Source organism: Colletotrichum orchidophilum (genome assembly GCF_001831195.1).
Source record: "Colletotrichum orchidophilum strain IMI 309357 chromosome Unknown Scaffold_103.1, whole genome shotgun sequence".
Taxonomy (NCBI): Eukaryota; Fungi; Ascomycota; class Sordariomycetes; order Glomerellales; family Glomerellaceae; genus Colletotrichum; species Colletotrichum orchidophilum.
Genome location: NW_019173059.1, coordinates 139227 through 155047, shown reverse-complemented (window position 1 = coordinate 155047; position 15821 = coordinate 139227). Strand labels below are relative to the sequence as shown.

At 55.6% G+C, this 15821-nt stretch overlaps 6 protein-coding genes across 6 annotated transcripts; 4 read left to right on the top strand and 2 right to left on the bottom strand.

Moving 5' to 3' along the window:
- Positions 1-508: 508 nt before the first annotated feature.
- Positions 509-3508, bottom strand: CORC01_10450 (helix-loop-helix DNA-binding domain-containing protein; the record flags this gene model as incomplete). Its single annotated transcript, XM_022622078.1, has 2 exons — positions 509-2608; positions 2660-3508. 2 exons carry the CDS (start codon positions 3506-3508, stop codon positions 509-511), a joined length of 2949 nt encoding a protein of 982 aa, XP_022471453.1.
- Positions 3509-3542: 34 nt separating this feature from the next.
- Positions 3543-4016, top strand: CORC01_10449 (uncharacterized protein; the record flags this gene model as incomplete). The annotated part of the gene is made up of 1 exon (XM_022622077.1): positions 3543-4016. The coding sequence occupies one exon, from the start codon at positions 3543-3545 to the stop codon at positions 4014-4016; it is 474 nt and encodes a 157-aa protein (XP_022471452.1).
- Positions 4017-5780: 1764 nt separating this feature from the next.
- On the top strand, positions 5781-5964 carry CORC01_10448 (uncharacterized protein; the record flags this gene model as incomplete). Its single annotated transcript, XM_022622076.1, has 2 exons — positions 5781-5820; positions 5894-5964. 2 exons carry the CDS (start codon positions 5781-5783, stop codon positions 5962-5964), a joined length of 111 nt encoding a protein of 36 aa, XP_022471451.1.
- Positions 5965-6728: 764 nt separating this feature from the next.
- On the bottom strand, positions 6729-8363 carry CORC01_10447 (uncharacterized protein; the record flags this gene model as incomplete). Its single annotated transcript, XM_022622075.1, has 1 exon — positions 6729-8363. One exon carries the CDS (start codon positions 8361-8363, stop codon positions 6729-6731), a length of 1635 nt encoding a protein of 544 aa, XP_022471450.1.
- A 1887-nt stretch (positions 8364-10250) lies between these two features.
- Positions 10251-13211, top strand: CORC01_10446 (UvrD/REP helicase; the record flags this gene model as incomplete). Its single annotated transcript, XM_022622074.1, has 1 exon — positions 10251-13211. The coding sequence occupies one exon, from the start codon at positions 10251-10253 to the stop codon at positions 13209-13211; it is 2961 nt and encodes a 986-aa protein (XP_022471449.1).
- Positions 13212-13693: 482 nt separating this feature from the next.
- CORC01_10445 (uncharacterized protein) lies at positions 13694-14053 on the top strand (the record flags this gene model as incomplete). The annotated part of the gene is made up of 1 exon (XM_022622073.1): positions 13694-14053. The coding sequence occupies one exon, from the start codon at positions 13694-13696 to the stop codon at positions 14051-14053; it is 360 nt and encodes a 119-aa protein (XP_022471448.1).
- Between the last annotated feature and the right edge of the window lie 1768 nt (positions 14054-15821).

The window sequence follows — 15821 nt, the reverse complement described above, 5'->3', positions numbered from 1 at the left end:
CGGGATAAAGCTCCAGGACGCCTCCCCCCCCGCTGCGGCCTACCATCTTCCAGGCCTACCATCGTCCACAAACGGATTCCAGATAACAGATTGTATGCAACGAGTACATCGTCGATATTGATTCTACATAATGGCACACCCCATGGCCCGCGTATTATAGAGAAAGAGAAATTCCATCGCAACTTTTGGAGCCGACTTGTGTGTATCCCCAGACCGTACCGTCCTTCACCTGTCCCATTCCATGACAGTCCACGTGGGGGGTCAATCTCAGTCAGATGCGACATCCCGTCTCTGCTCATGCAAAATCCGCTGGCCCCATCCTTTTCCAGCCGTTAGTCTCGTTGCTTCCCCTGCATAAACGCCAGTCCAAGACATACATCCTCCCCAATAGTGACGCCAAGCCCCATGCCCTGTCCGTAGAAAAGTACAACAAACAAGGAAATAAAATGCATCTAGTATGTAATAAGGGGAGATGATGCCTCTCGATATACCAAATATACACCCCCCGTCAGCAGCCGTCTTCATCACACTCGCTCATACTGCCGTACCCCGTGTCAGTCTCCATGCCGACGACGCTCTTGGTGATACTGAGACAGCGGTCTACCATCTTGTGACGGACATCCTGCTCGAGACCACACTTTTCGCCAGGGGCACTGCCAATCCAAATACGTAGACTGCCGGCGACGCGCTCGAGAGAGGTGTTGAAGCTTTCGGAGGACGATTGGTGTGCGTACAGCTCCTCCATGAGCTTGAAGAGAGCGGTGCATCCGAGGAGTGACATGTGGGCGGTGGCGCTGGGACGTGCAATCTTCTCGATGATTCCGAAACCCCTTTGGGACGGAGCAGCCGACAACTTTGCGCGCTGGAGATGGGCAATCGCCATGGCACAGTCGAGCGCCATCTGTACATCAGGCGATTGGGCGATAGACGACAAGTCGATGATGGCGGCGATCTGACTGAGAGACTTTTGTTCGCTAGTCGGTTTGATGTTCTGAAGAGCAGCGGCAATGTTGGCTCCTCGCTTCTCGTCAACGAGCACGGCGCGGGCCACCAGAGCACGCGCCTGCACCACGGAGCCAATAGGAGAAGTCTTGAGCGCGGTGGCCAAGCAGGTCGACACTACTCTCGGGGCATCACCGTCGTCCTTGCTTGCCTCGAGACTGGTGATCAGGGCGCGCTGAATGGTTTGGCTGGACCACCAGGCGGCAACAGCATCTAGGGGCGACCGTACCGCTTGGTCGTCGACAACCGTGTCCATCCCGTCGTTGTGCTCAGTGACTCCCTCGGTGGTTGACAAGTTCCACGCCAAGTTGTAAGCTCGTTGGACCACACTGTTGTTGAGGACTTCGTCGCATTCCTGCTCAATGAGGGCAGCTAGGTGCTCGGGAAGATCGTCGTCAACCTGCTCAGAGTTACGGCGCAACTGCGTGAGCACGCGGTTCTGGTTCCTCGCCTCATTCCACAAAGAGCGGGCGACCTTCTTGGCAACAATGTTGTGAAGTCCCTTGGCACCGAGGTCCCAAAGAAGTACACGAACATGAAGAGCCTTGAGCATCAGTCGGGAGGGAGTATCGGGAAGGGTGCCTGATGCCAAGAGAGTAAGGGTCAGACGGCTCTTGTTGATCTCAACATCGCCTCCGGCGAGCTGAGCGTCCAACGCGATCGACCAAGCCTTGACACGCGCAGCCTCTTGCTCTTCGGTGAGACCAGTGAGCATTTGGTAGCCGTGGACACCAATAGCATTGCGCATGCTCAGCTTCATCGTCTTCATGATCAGAGCTGCGGCTTCAAGGAAGAAGTTGTGCTGAGGAACCCAGACGGTCTGAATAGCCGTCAACCAAGCCTGGCGACGAACATGAATCGGGGATGCGACGGACCCAGCGGCCTGCAGCGACTCTCGAAGACGCTGCGCCTTCTTGGGTTTCTTCTCAGATGGTACAAAGAGCGAGGGCACAAAGACCCACAAGCAAGTGCCAAGGAAAAACAAAATTTTCAGATGAGAGATGATCTGAGCTGGAGAGATATAGTAACCGCCAATGTGCATGTGAGAAGTCGATCCGAGATAACTGAGCAGTTGGATAGGCATGGCAAAGAGACCACGCCCTTCGGGCGACTCGTTGCTCTGCTCGCTCTCTCGCACGGCCTCGACGATCATCAGGCCGGCCAGCGAGCCAACCATCAACTTGCCGAAATATTGACTGCTGTTGCCCCAGCGTCCCTGTTGCTGCATCTGCTGCTGCTGCTGCTGTTGGATTTGTTGGTGTCGCATGGCAGTGGGATTTCCGCGGTATCCTTGCTGTGGCATAGGGTACGGTTGACCAGCCGCCATTTGAGCAGAGATAATGCGCTTCATGTCGTCGGGCACGGGAATCATACCTTGGGCTGACTCGCCGCGTGGCGTTCCGATGGGAGTGCTCATGTACTGGTCCTGGGGGTACTGCATTGGAGTCGGCGGTTGCTGGAGGGGGCTCATTGCGCCATTCATCGCACCGGCCATGAAGAGCTTCTCAAAGGCAGCTATTCTAGCCTGCATAGCGTGGTTCTCATCGCAGAGGCGGTTATTCCTTTTCTCCAAATGGCGTATGTACTCGGTGGCCTTGCTCAAAACCTGGATTTGTCAGTCAAAGTCTCATCAGCGTATATCTTGTTCCCAGCTTACTGTAGCCTTGTTGAGCTTGTGGGCCGGCGTCAAGCCGTGAAGTTCCTCGCGGTCCTCAGTCGTGTCTTCTCCCCTGGCACTCTTGGACATGATCCTCAGACTGGGGACGCTATCTCGAAGGGCGGCAATCTTGTCGTTTAGGTTGGTGCGATACCTCTTCTCAATCATGTTATGAGCTGTCTTCTTGATGGGCTGACCATCTTCATCCTCCTCCTCATCGTCATCGACTTCGGCCGAAGACTTGCGCTTCCTGCTGGCCTTGCTGGAGTCGTGGGCATCGGGAGACGACAGTCCTGCTGCCTTGTGGTCGCTGGTGGCGGATCCGGGGCTCGGCTCGCTCTTGGGAGATTGATACTGAAGATGGGCGGGCATGGCGATGTTTCTGAGCTTTTCCTGCTGGGCGGGAGTCAGGAGGCTCAGAGTCTCTTGCGGGAGGGTGTGGTGTTGGCCTCCTCGGTGGGATTGCTGGTTGTTGGGGGCGGGAGTGGGAGCGGCATAGAAGCCAGCCTGGGCGAGGGTCGACTGATCAAGGCCGGACGTGACGGTCGGAAGGCCGTGCTGATGTTGCTGGTGCTGGTTCGGAGAGAAGTCCCACGGAGCGGCAGTTTGGAATAGAGGAGTGGTGCCAGCGACGGTGGTGACGGCAGCGATGTTGTAGGAATCGTACGGGGGGGTGTCTTGAAAGGACCAATTGTTTGCGTCGTAGTAGGCCTGGTTATCGCTGGCGATGTTGGATCCAGTTCGGTCGGATTTGACGTTCTGGCGGTCGGAATCGTCTAGGAACGACGGGGGGACGCCTAGGTTCGCGTCGTCGAGGCCAAATAAGGTGTTGGGATCCTGGTCCGCCATGTTGCAGAGCGGTCAAATATGCAACTATGGGCTGATGCTCAATTCATGGAAGGCGGTTCGGCCCTGGGATTCTTGGGTGCGCTCCGCGCTGGGAATGGGGGCCAGGTCCCGACTCTGGAGCGGGACTCGATGTGAGTGGCCGGCGAAGAGCGACGGGATCGGTCGACGAGGCCGCAGGGGCCAGAGATTGGTTGTGTCGGTAGGCGCGAGTGTCGGACTGCGAGCAGCAATTGACGGCAATCAGCGGCGTGGTGGCAGCGGGAAGAATGTCCGGTCGTACGACTGTCGGCAGAAGGCGATGGACAGACGGGGAGGGAGGCGTGGTGTCAGCCGGGAGGCAGGACGGAAAGACCCAGAGGGAAAACAAGCTCGAGGGTCGAAGTCGTATGACGCTGGTCTGGTTTTGCGGCGCCTTATTTTTCCTCAAGGATGCGACTTGACTTGCTGGGGGGTGCAGGTCGAGGGAGGGAAGAAGAGAGGGGCGGGTGTTAAGTGGTTCCCAGAGTGAGAGCTGGTGGTAGTGGTGGTGGTGGTAGTAGTGCTGCTGCTACTGATGCTGCTTGATGTTCCTTTCCGATGCATGCACAATCAACATGCAGAGAATACTCGGACTCTGTAGAGATTCGAGATGCTCGATACCTACCAAATTGTCAATGGGTGGACAGGAACTGGAGGGTAGGAATCGGGAATCGAATCGGGTGGGAGGATCGAAAGTGCGAAGGAGGGAAGCAGAAACTTGGGAAAGGGAAGGAAACGGGGGAGCATCGTACGATTATCTACAAACTACGCCTGATATGAGCCCAGAAACCACAGGAGCCCAGACCACCACCCGTCCCTGCCCGTACGTGCCCATCTCAGTCAGGTACGTAGACTGTAGGGTAAGCCGGTAAGGTGCCTTAGCCCGTCCCCTCTCTCCCTCCCCCCCCTTCCCCTCTCCCACGTTTGGTCGACCATCGAGGGTACGTACTGCCGCCGTCGATACGTCTCTGCTTCGCATGCTTCGCAGCCCTCGACCACTCCTGCCTTGCCAATGCCGCCGGCTGCCAGCAGTGGTACAGGCGTAGTCCCGGCTGGCAGCCACGCCGCCAAGAAACAAAAGGGCTTGAGATTGAGGTCCACTCGCACTTTGACAGCCGGTACGTATCCTCACACGTTATTTAATATGAGATGATACCTCGTCCCGTCTACCCGCTCGCCCGTCCGCCCTGACTCTCTTCTGGTACCTTGTCGACCTTACCTCGGGCACCACCCACCCAAGCGTACCAGGGAAGGCAGATGAGCGAGACCTCACTCATCAGAACCAGGTGGGACGCCAAAAGTATGGTCAGTTTGGATCAACGCTGGGAGATGCCGGATAGAACAGGGCCCGGGGGACCAGGAACACCACGCCGGCCGCCCTCTCTCTCACTGTCTGCTCTCTTTCAGAACATGCATCGCTCATCTTCCATGGCTTCCCCCCGCTCAAGAAACGCCACTTACGGCCAAGAGACACAGCACCGTGGGAGTAACTACCGACAGTATGAGATTACAGAGCAAGAGAAGTGTGTGAGACTTCATACCCCGGATGAGAGGGTGCCACCCGCGAGCTGGGAACTCCTTAGTAGTCGAACGCTTCCACATGCTGTCTGCAGATACGGACCGAAACTATCGCTTGACACTGGATCCTAAATTCCTGTGGAATTCCTGTGCAGAGTTTGTACTGCAAGCGCTGTCCACAAATCCGTCCTCGTCTTCAGTCTCCTCACTTGTCGACCCTTACACTGTACTTATGCGTACTCGTAGCTCAGCTCCTCTTCAATGCCCAGAGTCACCAGCCAGCCAGGATCACCACCCATCTCAGCTCAGCTCGATGGGTGTCCCATGATGACGGCGGGCATTTTTCTGCCCTAACCTTTCCGCGTCTCCACACTTCATTTGCGGTCCACCATTTCCCTTCAGGCTTGAAGAGGCCTCTGCTTCGTTGTTGATCTTGGTTCCTCGAGGGCCAAGACTCTCACCGGCGCTCGCCGTAGCGCTGGGTCGCCGGATCACAAAACGAGACACTGAAGAAAGAAAGATAATTCGCCTCACGAATCCAGAGACATCAGCCGTAGCTAGAACTTGCTAGTTCCAATATCTCCGGTGCTGAAAGGCTGAAAGCAGCTGTGGCTTGCCCTAGCTTTCGCTCCTCGGTTTCTTTCCGCAGTGCGTTTCTCGTGTCTCCACGGAGGTAATGTCTCTCTGACTATTTCCCCTCGCGGCCGCGCTCGCGTCACGGTCCTTCTGGTGCTTCATGCCCTTCACCCGGGCCGTGTCCTCGACTTGTGGACCGTGTCGCCCGCTGTCTCTGCTTCTCACTCTCGCTCTCAGCACTCTCGCTCTCAGTCTCCCATTCGTCCATTGCACCTCGCCCTCTCATCCAGCGCCTCGGCGAGCGTGTCTCACAATGGAGCATGGCTGCGACTCACCATGCTTGAGCCTGCCGCGACGCACCAGGACCCAAGACCCAAGACCCAAGCAACCCCCCGCAAACACGCTTGACCTCGTCTCTAACAACCCCCACTGCCCGTTTTGCCTCGTGCTCCAACGTCTCCAGCAAACCCACAAAGAGCCGTATCCAAAAAGTCCGGACCATGTCGCCTCCGCATCGGAAGCAGTCATCAGTTAACCTCAAAGTACCCGCCGCCTGCCGATCAATAACACAGGCTGGCTATCACCTCACCCTGAACCAACTACTTACTACCCCTCCCCCCTCTGAGACACGACACAATCCTCACCCTCCGTTTGGATCATCTGAAACACTTGTTCATCCTTGACACGCACAGCAAGAACCCTGAAATGCAGAATGCAGAATGCGAAGAGGACAGAGAAAAAAACCCTAATTATGAAATACCTGGATGCTAGATGATCTCGTTCCAGAGGCATGCCAGTTCCTCTTCCATTTGTCACGCGCGACCTGAGTCATGTCGTAAACTCTGTGATCAACGACTATGACTTCCCCCCTCCCAATTCTGCGCTGCACGATGGTATTTAGAGTGTACGCGATAAGAATACACCCGACCAAGAACTAGGACCCATCCAAGAGCCAACGCCGAGAAACGTCTCTCTTTCTCGTCTCGTTTCCAAGGGAAAAACATTTCATCATGACATTATCCTACGGTCGCCCGCGAGGCCTGCTTTGCGTGTCCACAGTCTATATAGGTATTTTTCCCCTTTTGTACCCCGGAAACCCCCACTCCGTTTACCATATGTCATCGTCGCTTCTGACCATCTCCAACGTCGGCGTCTTGGGCTCCAGCTTCTTCATCCTCTTCCGGTCAGCTTTAGTAACAAGTGACGGAGTCATGGGCACGCAGGGTGTGAAAGGCTGATAAGGCGAGTACGGCACCGCCATGCCGGTTGCCGGCGTGCGGGCTCCCGAAGGCGACAGAGGTCCCGTGCGCGTGAACACGGTCTGCTTGGTGGTCTGCGATGACAGCGATGGCGAGCTGAGCGCAGGTTCGTATGCGCGGAGAGGCAGGGATCCACCAGTACGGACCGCCGACGGGGCCTTAGATCGGAACCCGGCCCCTGGATTGGGGGAGGCGGGGATCTGGAATGAAGACCCCGGTTTCGGGGACGAAGGCAGTGTGGAGCTGAACCGGGCACCCGGCTTCGGGGATTGCGGGAGACCGATGAGCGGCGCGGTCGATCTCTCCGAGACCGCCGAGTTGGGATCCATTTCAGATGGCGCTGCCGACGGCTTGCGGGTGTGTCCGATGGGGATCTGACCCCCGATCCGCTCGTCGATGCTCTGGGTGCTCTCCGGCGAGTGGTCCGGGCTGACAGGTGATACCTGGCCGTTTTGCTGGTACACCCCGTACGGCATCTGGCTCATGGGGACCGGTGGAGGCGGGGGTGGCGCGTACTGCCGCGGCGGAATGGCATTCATCTCTTGAGCCTCCGGTCTCGGGAAAGTTCCCGTCATGGGTGTCATGATGGGCGACGAAATGCTGATACCCCGAACATCCTTGTTCTTCTTGGGCGACCGCAGGGCCGAGAAGATGGAGGACGCTCTTGACTGCTTCTTCTCTGGCTTTTCCTCTGCCAGATTCAAGTTGCCTGGCTTGTGCTTTTCCTTCCTCAATGACGACTTGCTGAAACTGGCGTTTGTCGGTGTCGGAAGCTGAGCGTTGGCTGTAAGTACCGGCGACCCCTCCAGCTTAATGCCCTGCAGCTTAGCCTCCTCCTGCTCCATCACGTACTTGTACATCTCCTCAAGTTGCGTTTGCGCCATTTCCTTGTCTTTGGCGACAATTCTCTGATCAACGGTAAAGTCTACTCCGGGCGCTTGAAGTGTTGACGTTGATGTTGGGGCGATGTAGGGAGTCTGGGGAGTTTGGTATTCTAGCGTCTGGTACTCCTCGACACCGGGATACGAGAAGTCGCGAACGTGACTCCTGAGTATGCTCCTGGGCGAGCTCGGCACCTCGAGGGTAAGCTTCGGGGGTGACGACGCCTCGTAGAGCAGGTCTTCGATACCGACTTCAAAGTTCACCTCGTCGTCACCAGCAGTGAGGGCTTCGCGACGTCTTTTCGATAGTACGAGCAACAAACAGGCGACCAGCACCAATGATACTCCGTAGGATCCGACGATGGCGCCGATTTGGTAAGGGAGATATGCGGGATCTCTCAGAGCATTTGCAGATGCAGGTGGTCCGTCCTCGGGTGACGGTGCGGGATCCCAATCAATATTTAACGGGTTGTTGTTGCGAGTCTCATGAACAGGCGGGGCCGCGAGTGTGATGGGGCTGCTGCTGCAGAAGAAGAAAAAAAGAAGAAAGGTTAAGAAGTGAAGCTGAGGACACGAGTTGAGAAGGGCTTGGACGGGTTTCATGGCGAGGTGGTGAGGACACCGCAACTCTTTTTAAAAGTCAAATCCAGCTTTGATGATCTTACCTCCTGGAGGAGGGTCCGAAACACATGTTGATGGAGAAGTTACATGGAAAAGCACGGATATGCGGCGTACAAAGGGTATATAGCGGCTGGTGAGGTTCGGCAGTGCGTCGAGATTGGCGCTGGCCGTGTGCTCTGGACTCTGACTTGCTGAACACCCAGGCACGACTCCTGCGAAGCGGTCGCACTTGCATGATGGCGACGACATAATAGCGCCCAGAATGGCTCGTGGCTATTAATGTCGTCTGCACACGAGGCGGGAGCATCAAGGGCTTCCCGAGATGTGGTTGGACGGATCGACGTGATGGCAGGGGGCCGTAAGCGCCGAGGATGGCGGCCGGGGGCCTGATTGGGTTGCTTCGTCACATCTAACCCCGCGCCGTGCCACCCTCGACAAGACGCTGCCAACTCAATTCGTCGTTGTAGGGTAATGTCCCGTCGGCCAGGGCCCCAGAATGGTTGACCACTGAGAGTTGATATCACTGTGGTTTGTCGTGAACAGTGGTGAGAGGGGGGGGAAGGGAGCGATTCCCGGGTCAGCTGCTCAGGCGTCCCACCTGTCGTCCTCGCTTCTCGTCCTGTCGCTCGGTTGTTGAAAGGAACAAGCGAATCGATCCAGTCCCCAATTCCAGGTCCAAGTCCCGGCAGCGGGAGGGCCACCCCTGCGTCAGCCCCGTCACTATCTCCCTCTGACCGCATGAGCTGCTGCAATAGGGCGCAACGTTATTGCACTGACCTTGCCTTCTGGGGCATCGCATCACAGTCGTCCTCGAATGGGATTTCTGCCCAAGTGTGACTTCACATTACGAGCAGCATTAAAGCGTGATGATCGGAACTTCATCACCGTGATAGGACCGAGACCGTTCTTCTCCAATAGACCGATGGAACGTTGACTTTGTCTTTGCCCGTTGAGTTGTTCTTCTTGCTCATCCAGCACGGAGGGGAAAACCTTGGGCGAGCACGGGCGATTGTCCGTTCGCTTTCGGCGGGTAGCGAACAACCCTTCGCGAGTCATCAAAGCAGGGAGAGAGGGAAACAGACTTTGCCCGAGCGATGCTTATTCGCTTTACCCAATGGAGCGTTGCTCAATACACCCTCCAATCGGTCTGGGTGTGATGGAAACAGCGGGATGGGACTCTTGATCGAGGAAACAAAAGCCAGCCTGTCGAATCGGCGCCCGTATGATAGATAGTCTTGGCATAGAAAAGGGGGCTGTGGTATTCACCCCGCGGAGCTCAACTAACAAGCAGTCGGCGTCTGCATCCGGATCCGAGCGCTGTGACTGCACCGCCTATTGAAACCTGTCCATGATTGCCGCAGAAGAGCATTCTTTGCCTGAGCGGGTGAGGAGGAGGTATCGAAGCAACGAAGAAGCCAAACTGAACTGTCGGGTAGCCCGGTGGCTGGGTGGATTTTCAGGTTCGTGTCTCAGTGGGTGAGTCGGAGAGGAAGAAGCCATCGAAGAGAGTTTAGCGAGCAGGTGTGGGAGGGCAGCAGGGTGGGAGCGCTCCACCTGCTGCTTCAGTGCGAGGTCGGGGCAGGTGGGTCGCGGCGCCATGCTGATCTGCAGATGCACGTGCGCGGCGAGGGATCCTTGGCAGGGATAAGAAGCACGTGATGATTCACCTGATGCCGTGCCAGGTACCGCGATGTCGACTTGGCTGCTGGCGCCGCGGGTACGCAACAGTCAGACGCGTCAACTGAGCCATAGGACGCGGCTCTCTTCACCGGGAGACGATCTTAGGTGGAGCATTCACTTGTTAACCACCTCCTGGATATCAATCTTTGCATTTCATGACCGTATTCCGCCAATGATCGCTCTCCAACAATGGCCTCGTCAAGTTCGGCCCCAGGCCCGGCCGAATCCATCCTGGCTACGTTGAACCCAGCACAATGTCGCGCCGTCACGTCAAACAATGCCACTGTCGCCATCCTGGCTGGCCCCGGAAGTGGCAAGACGCACACCTTGACTTCTCGTGTTGTTTGGCTCGTGGACAATGTCGGATATGCACCCACTGACATGATTGTCGCCACTTTTACCGTCAAGTCCGCACGGGAGATGAAGGAACGCATCTGCAAGGCCCTTGGAGATGACCGTGGAAGGAGAATCGTTCTCGGCACGTTTCACAGCATTGCTCGCCGCTACTTGGCTGCCTACGGCAAGCGCATCGGCCTTGATGAAAAGTTCGCCATCGCCGACGATGCAGACTCAAGGTCCATCATCCAGCGAATTTGCAAACGATTCCAGCTATCAGTAGACCCTCCGGCTGCAAGATCATGGATCAGCAAGAAAAAGGCCAGAGGCGACAATCAGACGCCATCAAAACGGCATGGCAAGCAAATGCCCGAAAATCGCGACTTGGAAACTTGCTTTCGAGAATATCAAAGCCACCTTCAGCGGTCGAATCTGCTGGATTACGACGACCTCTTGACTCAATGTGTGGAGCTGCTTCGAAAGCATCCTTCTTGCGTTGCCAACGTCCAGGCTGTGCTTATTGACGAGTATCAAGACACCAACGGTATCCAATACGAACTCATGAGGCTATTTGCTCAGGCACGAGAACGAATCACTATCGTGGGAGACCCGGACCAGAGCATCTACGGCTGGCGGTCCGCCGAGATCAAGAACTTGTACCGTCTTCTCAAGGACTATCCTAAAGCCGACGAGATCTCGCTAGAGGAAAACTATCGTTCATCGCAAGCGATTCTGGACGTATCCTTGAAAGTTATTCAGCAAGACAAAAAACGCTACCAAAAAGTCCTGTTGCCAATCCACAACAAAGGCACGCGACCAGTCCTTCGAAGACTCAAGTCTTCAGCCATTGAGGCCGAATGGATTGTGTCGGAAATCAAAAGAGCCCTTCTGATGGCTGGCAAGATGCTGACCTACGATGACGTCGCCATTCTCCTGCGGTCGGCGTCGCTTTCCAGGCACGTCGAATCCTCTCTAGGCAAAGCAGGTATTGCGTACCGAATGGTTGGCGGTTTCAAGTTCTACGAGCGCGCCGAGGTCAAGGTGATTCTTGACTATCTACGCGTCATTCACCAGCCCGACAATAACGATGCAGTGGCCCGTATCATCAACGTACCCCGCCGTGGTGTGGGAGAGACAACTATCAAGTCCCTCCTAGAAGAAGCCGAGAGTTCGAAGCTAAGTGTCTGGGTGTTGCTAAACAAGCACTGTCGGGGAGAGCGCCAGGCAAAGACGAACATCAAGAAGGCAATGGAGCAAAAGATTAGCGGAGAGCTTCTTAGACTGATCTCTGGAATTAGAAGAAAGATTGAGGAGCCTCCTACCGGAAGCCCGTACTACCATTTGGTCGATCTGATCCAGAATCTGCTTTCGCAGCTCAACTTTCAAAAGTACCTTCAGGAAAACTACCCCGAAGAGCACGAGGCGCGATGGGCCAACGTCCAGGAATTCATCAGCCTGGCGGGCGATTTCATGCGAGATCTGAGCGCCACGGCAGAGGAGGATTGTCTCCCAGTGATCGACGGAGTCCAACAGGTGCAAGAAAATGATGCTCTTGGTCGGTTCTTGGCAAATGTCTCCTTGGCGTCGGATGCGCAGCAAAAGGGGGATACAGAGAACAAGCCAACGGTAACCATTTCAACTATACACGCAGCCAAGGGCCTTGAATGGCCCCTTGTCTTTGTCCCAGCAGTGTACAATGGATCCATCCCACACATGAGGTCCGAGGATCTCGACGAAGAACGGCGGCTGCTTTATGTAGCCATGACGCGGGCGCAGACGCTCCTCTACCTCAGTTGTCCAATGTACAGCTCGCAGAATGGAGGAAATGGGGGCGAGCGCACCGAACTATCACCTTTCGTTCCATCAGAGATTCACCCGTATTTTAGGAAAACGGGTCCATCTTTCGAACCCGGGATCCTCCAAGAGATGGGGCGCATTCTCCGAAGGGAGTCTGCCGTTCCCACGCAAGAGAAGGTGTACAAGGACATGCCGCCCATGGAACGGCCCGAGGACAACTTGTATCCCGAAGATCCGGAAAACTCCTTTGGCGAGGGGGTTACAGGTGGAAGACATAGGCCCTGGGCGCAAAGACGCCCTCGGGCGCAGGCAACTTCAGCAGAAGAGGGTGATTCCCAGCCGATACCCACCTGGCATACATCTACAACAATGGACAGTGCTTCCAACTTCACTTTGCCAGGCTTCACAACTGCAAGCGCGGCACGGGAGATGCTAGCCGCTGCGAGGGATATCGCTGCATCGGCTCAGCGGAACGATCCCGGAGATTCGAAGGCCGCCGGGCCCAGGAAGGGAACCACGAAACGGCCGGCTGACCAGCGGAGTCTTTTGGGATTCGTGAAGAGGGCGAAGTCCGATCTATCGGATGTAGCCTCTCTGTCGACACGTCTTCCACTCGTTCCCAAGCCACGATCAGCATTCCACGAGCTGCCCAACTTGCACCAAGCGCAACGACCTGCGCCGGCCATCGAGCCAAGCCTGAGTGGTCACCGGCTCGGACAGGGGAAACTACCCGCCAAGCCGGCTAGACCAACTTTCGATGGCACCTCAGGACCAAAGAAACACTACACAAACTTCTCGAGCTCCCCGCCTCGACCAAAGTCTCCCGACAAGGAAAACCACGACACAAATGAGCCACCCCCGCTCCGGGAACGGCCGGCGAGCTGCTTACACGCGACCACGACTACGAATGGCTTTGGGGGGTTCAAGAGGCCTGCGGTGTTGAAGAAGGAAAGGGGCATTGCACCGATAGACCGGCTGAGGAAGCCCTTCAAGCCGCTGACGATTAATAGGTCCTGAGTGCCCGGCGATGGCATACTGCTTGGACTTTGTGCGGCGTTTACTGTGGGCACGGCATAGCTCAGGTGTTGGCTGAACGAATAGCATGACGATGTAAGAATAGTTGATAGGCAGCATGGAAATTTGGTTGCAGATGTACTTGGACACTCGGCATGTGCAGCAGACCCAATGCAAGTCCAGAGGGGTAAATCCAAGTCCTCGCGACATGTTTCTGTCCCTCCGAGCTGACGGTCATGACCCCACTTTTCCGGGTGCGGTCGGCGTCATTTTACGATGGCTCCATTGCATCCTCCGTAAAAAGGCAGACGCTCGGGTCGTAAATAATTGCGGGCGATGGTATAAAACCGACCAAAGTCGAGCGCAATGCGCAATGCGACGGGCAGAGATGACATGGACATCACCAGCCATTTTCATGAGTACTTCTTTGCCAGCGAATAGACAGACTTGGCATTACTTTCAAAACAAAACGGCATAAAGAAGCCATGATCGCCGCGACAACACGCATCACAACGAGGACCCTCGTCCTCCCGGCAGGTCTACGGGGCAGTCCGTTCCAGCGCTCCACCTTCTCCACAACACCGTACCGGTCCGCCGACGGCACTACGTCGGGTAGGAAAAACAGCATCAACGGCAGCAATGCCGGAGGCGGAGGCGGTAGCGGTGGCGGAGGAGAGGACCCAATCGAGATTCCCGCGTTCAATCTCCGACACATCACTTCGAGTCCTATGGTGCGGTTCTGGCTGGTTACGGGATTCTGCGTGATTGGAAGCGTCGAGATGTATGGGTGGTACAACTTTGGGCCGAAGATCTTGGGGTGGGAGGAGAAGGGACGGGATGAGTGATGGAGCTTGTTGCTAGGGTATGAATGTGTCTGTAAGATGGGTGGTGTGGATTTTGGAGATTGACTTGACAGTTCTTGTTCTTGGATGCAAAGTTCCGAATGCTAGAAGCCTCCGCTCCAAATGTAGGCACAATCGATGCCAAGAGAAATATGCATTGTTGCAGATGGGCCATTTGATATGATTCGTTCTTAACGTTCAACCCCTCTGCTGCACATGTCGTAAATGTAGCAAGCGAGATTGACTTATCCCGCAGGCGATGCTCATCTCTATCCTGTCCGGAGACTATGTATTCCGGTCGGAATATGCCAATAGGTGGGTCAAGATTTGACAATAAGCGGCGGGAATTAATTAGATCGAAAGAGTAGAAACAAAAAATGCAATATATTCGGAAGATGGAGCCGGACGATGCAACTCTGGCCGCTCTGTCTGCCTGGGCAGTGAATGCTGGGTACAAAAAGGAAAAGCTGCTCAAGGTACCGGATGAATCGGGCGAACTCAGAATAGAGTTGAAGAGTCGTAGAAAGTCGACATTTGATATCATGTAAGTTGATCAACTAGACAGTGATAGCATGCGGTCACCAGAAGCCTAGGTTGGAAGTCGGAACTCCTCAAGCGCTCAACTCTTACCGCAACGGTTGATTTTAGGTAGAATACCGAACAATCCATGGCACAGTGCCTACAGATTTCAGTAATTCGCGGTGGGCAAATGACCAAAATAAGCAGGAGACCCCACCGACCAAAGAGCTCCGGAGGCTTCAAGTGATTTAAATGTAAGTAAGTGAAAAGTCTAGACGAGGTTTTATACTACATGTTAGGAACATTTCCGAGGGATGGATTTAGCTGAAGCGCCTCTCGGGAAATTCTCTAGTATGAACAAGCCCTTTATTCCGAAGAAGATACAGTGTTTAATGCTCTACTCTATTCACAAACGTTGCTCACTTCTCTGGCAGTTATGTATAAAGTACACGATGTCGACTAGTGACATTGTCGATGTGATGTTCATGCAAGACTGAGACATCATGAAGTTTAGAACCGACACCTCCGGACCGAGCCTGGAACGGGACTGAGGTGGCCGGGTAGACCCTAAAGTCCGGGGGAATTCCCCGCGTTGCCACCGGATGAGCATCCGAGCATGTTCCATATCGGGCACCTAGGTACCTGACTAAGACGTACCACGTGACTCCTTTTGTGACGCCATCGATTCTGAGGCACTGACAGCGGAGTGGCTGGGCAGGAGCCCGCCAATGAAATGGTCCCCCAAAGCTCCCCCAGCCGAGAGCGAAAGATGGGCCCACTTCTGCAGGCAGGAAGCACCAGCAGCCGGTCGGGTGGTAATGCACCTCAGGCAGCAGGTGCCAGCGCTGAGACACCCGCTGGTGTACTGCTGCAGCTTGAAGTGGATGACGCAGACACACGCGGGCGGAACAGTCGCAAGTGCGAGTGTGCCAGCGCCACACGAGCAGCAGCCCACCGACACCTACCGGAGCTCCCAGAAAGCTTGCTGGAGGCGCACCCGGACGGTATCGTGTGTCACTGCAACCGCCCCAACCTCCATCCGTCCCTCACATTCCACTCTACAAGCCATTTGCCATCAACCGTCCATCGTCCCTTTCTCTGGGTATCTTGCGCGACGGGTGTCTCTTTCTTCTCTCTACTAATCGTCGTCCATTTCCCCATCCTCTCCTTCTTCAACACCAGACCCCACCAGTAACCCGACCCTAGCCGCTGAGCGGCAGATACGACGCCCACGATGACGCTGTTGAAGCTG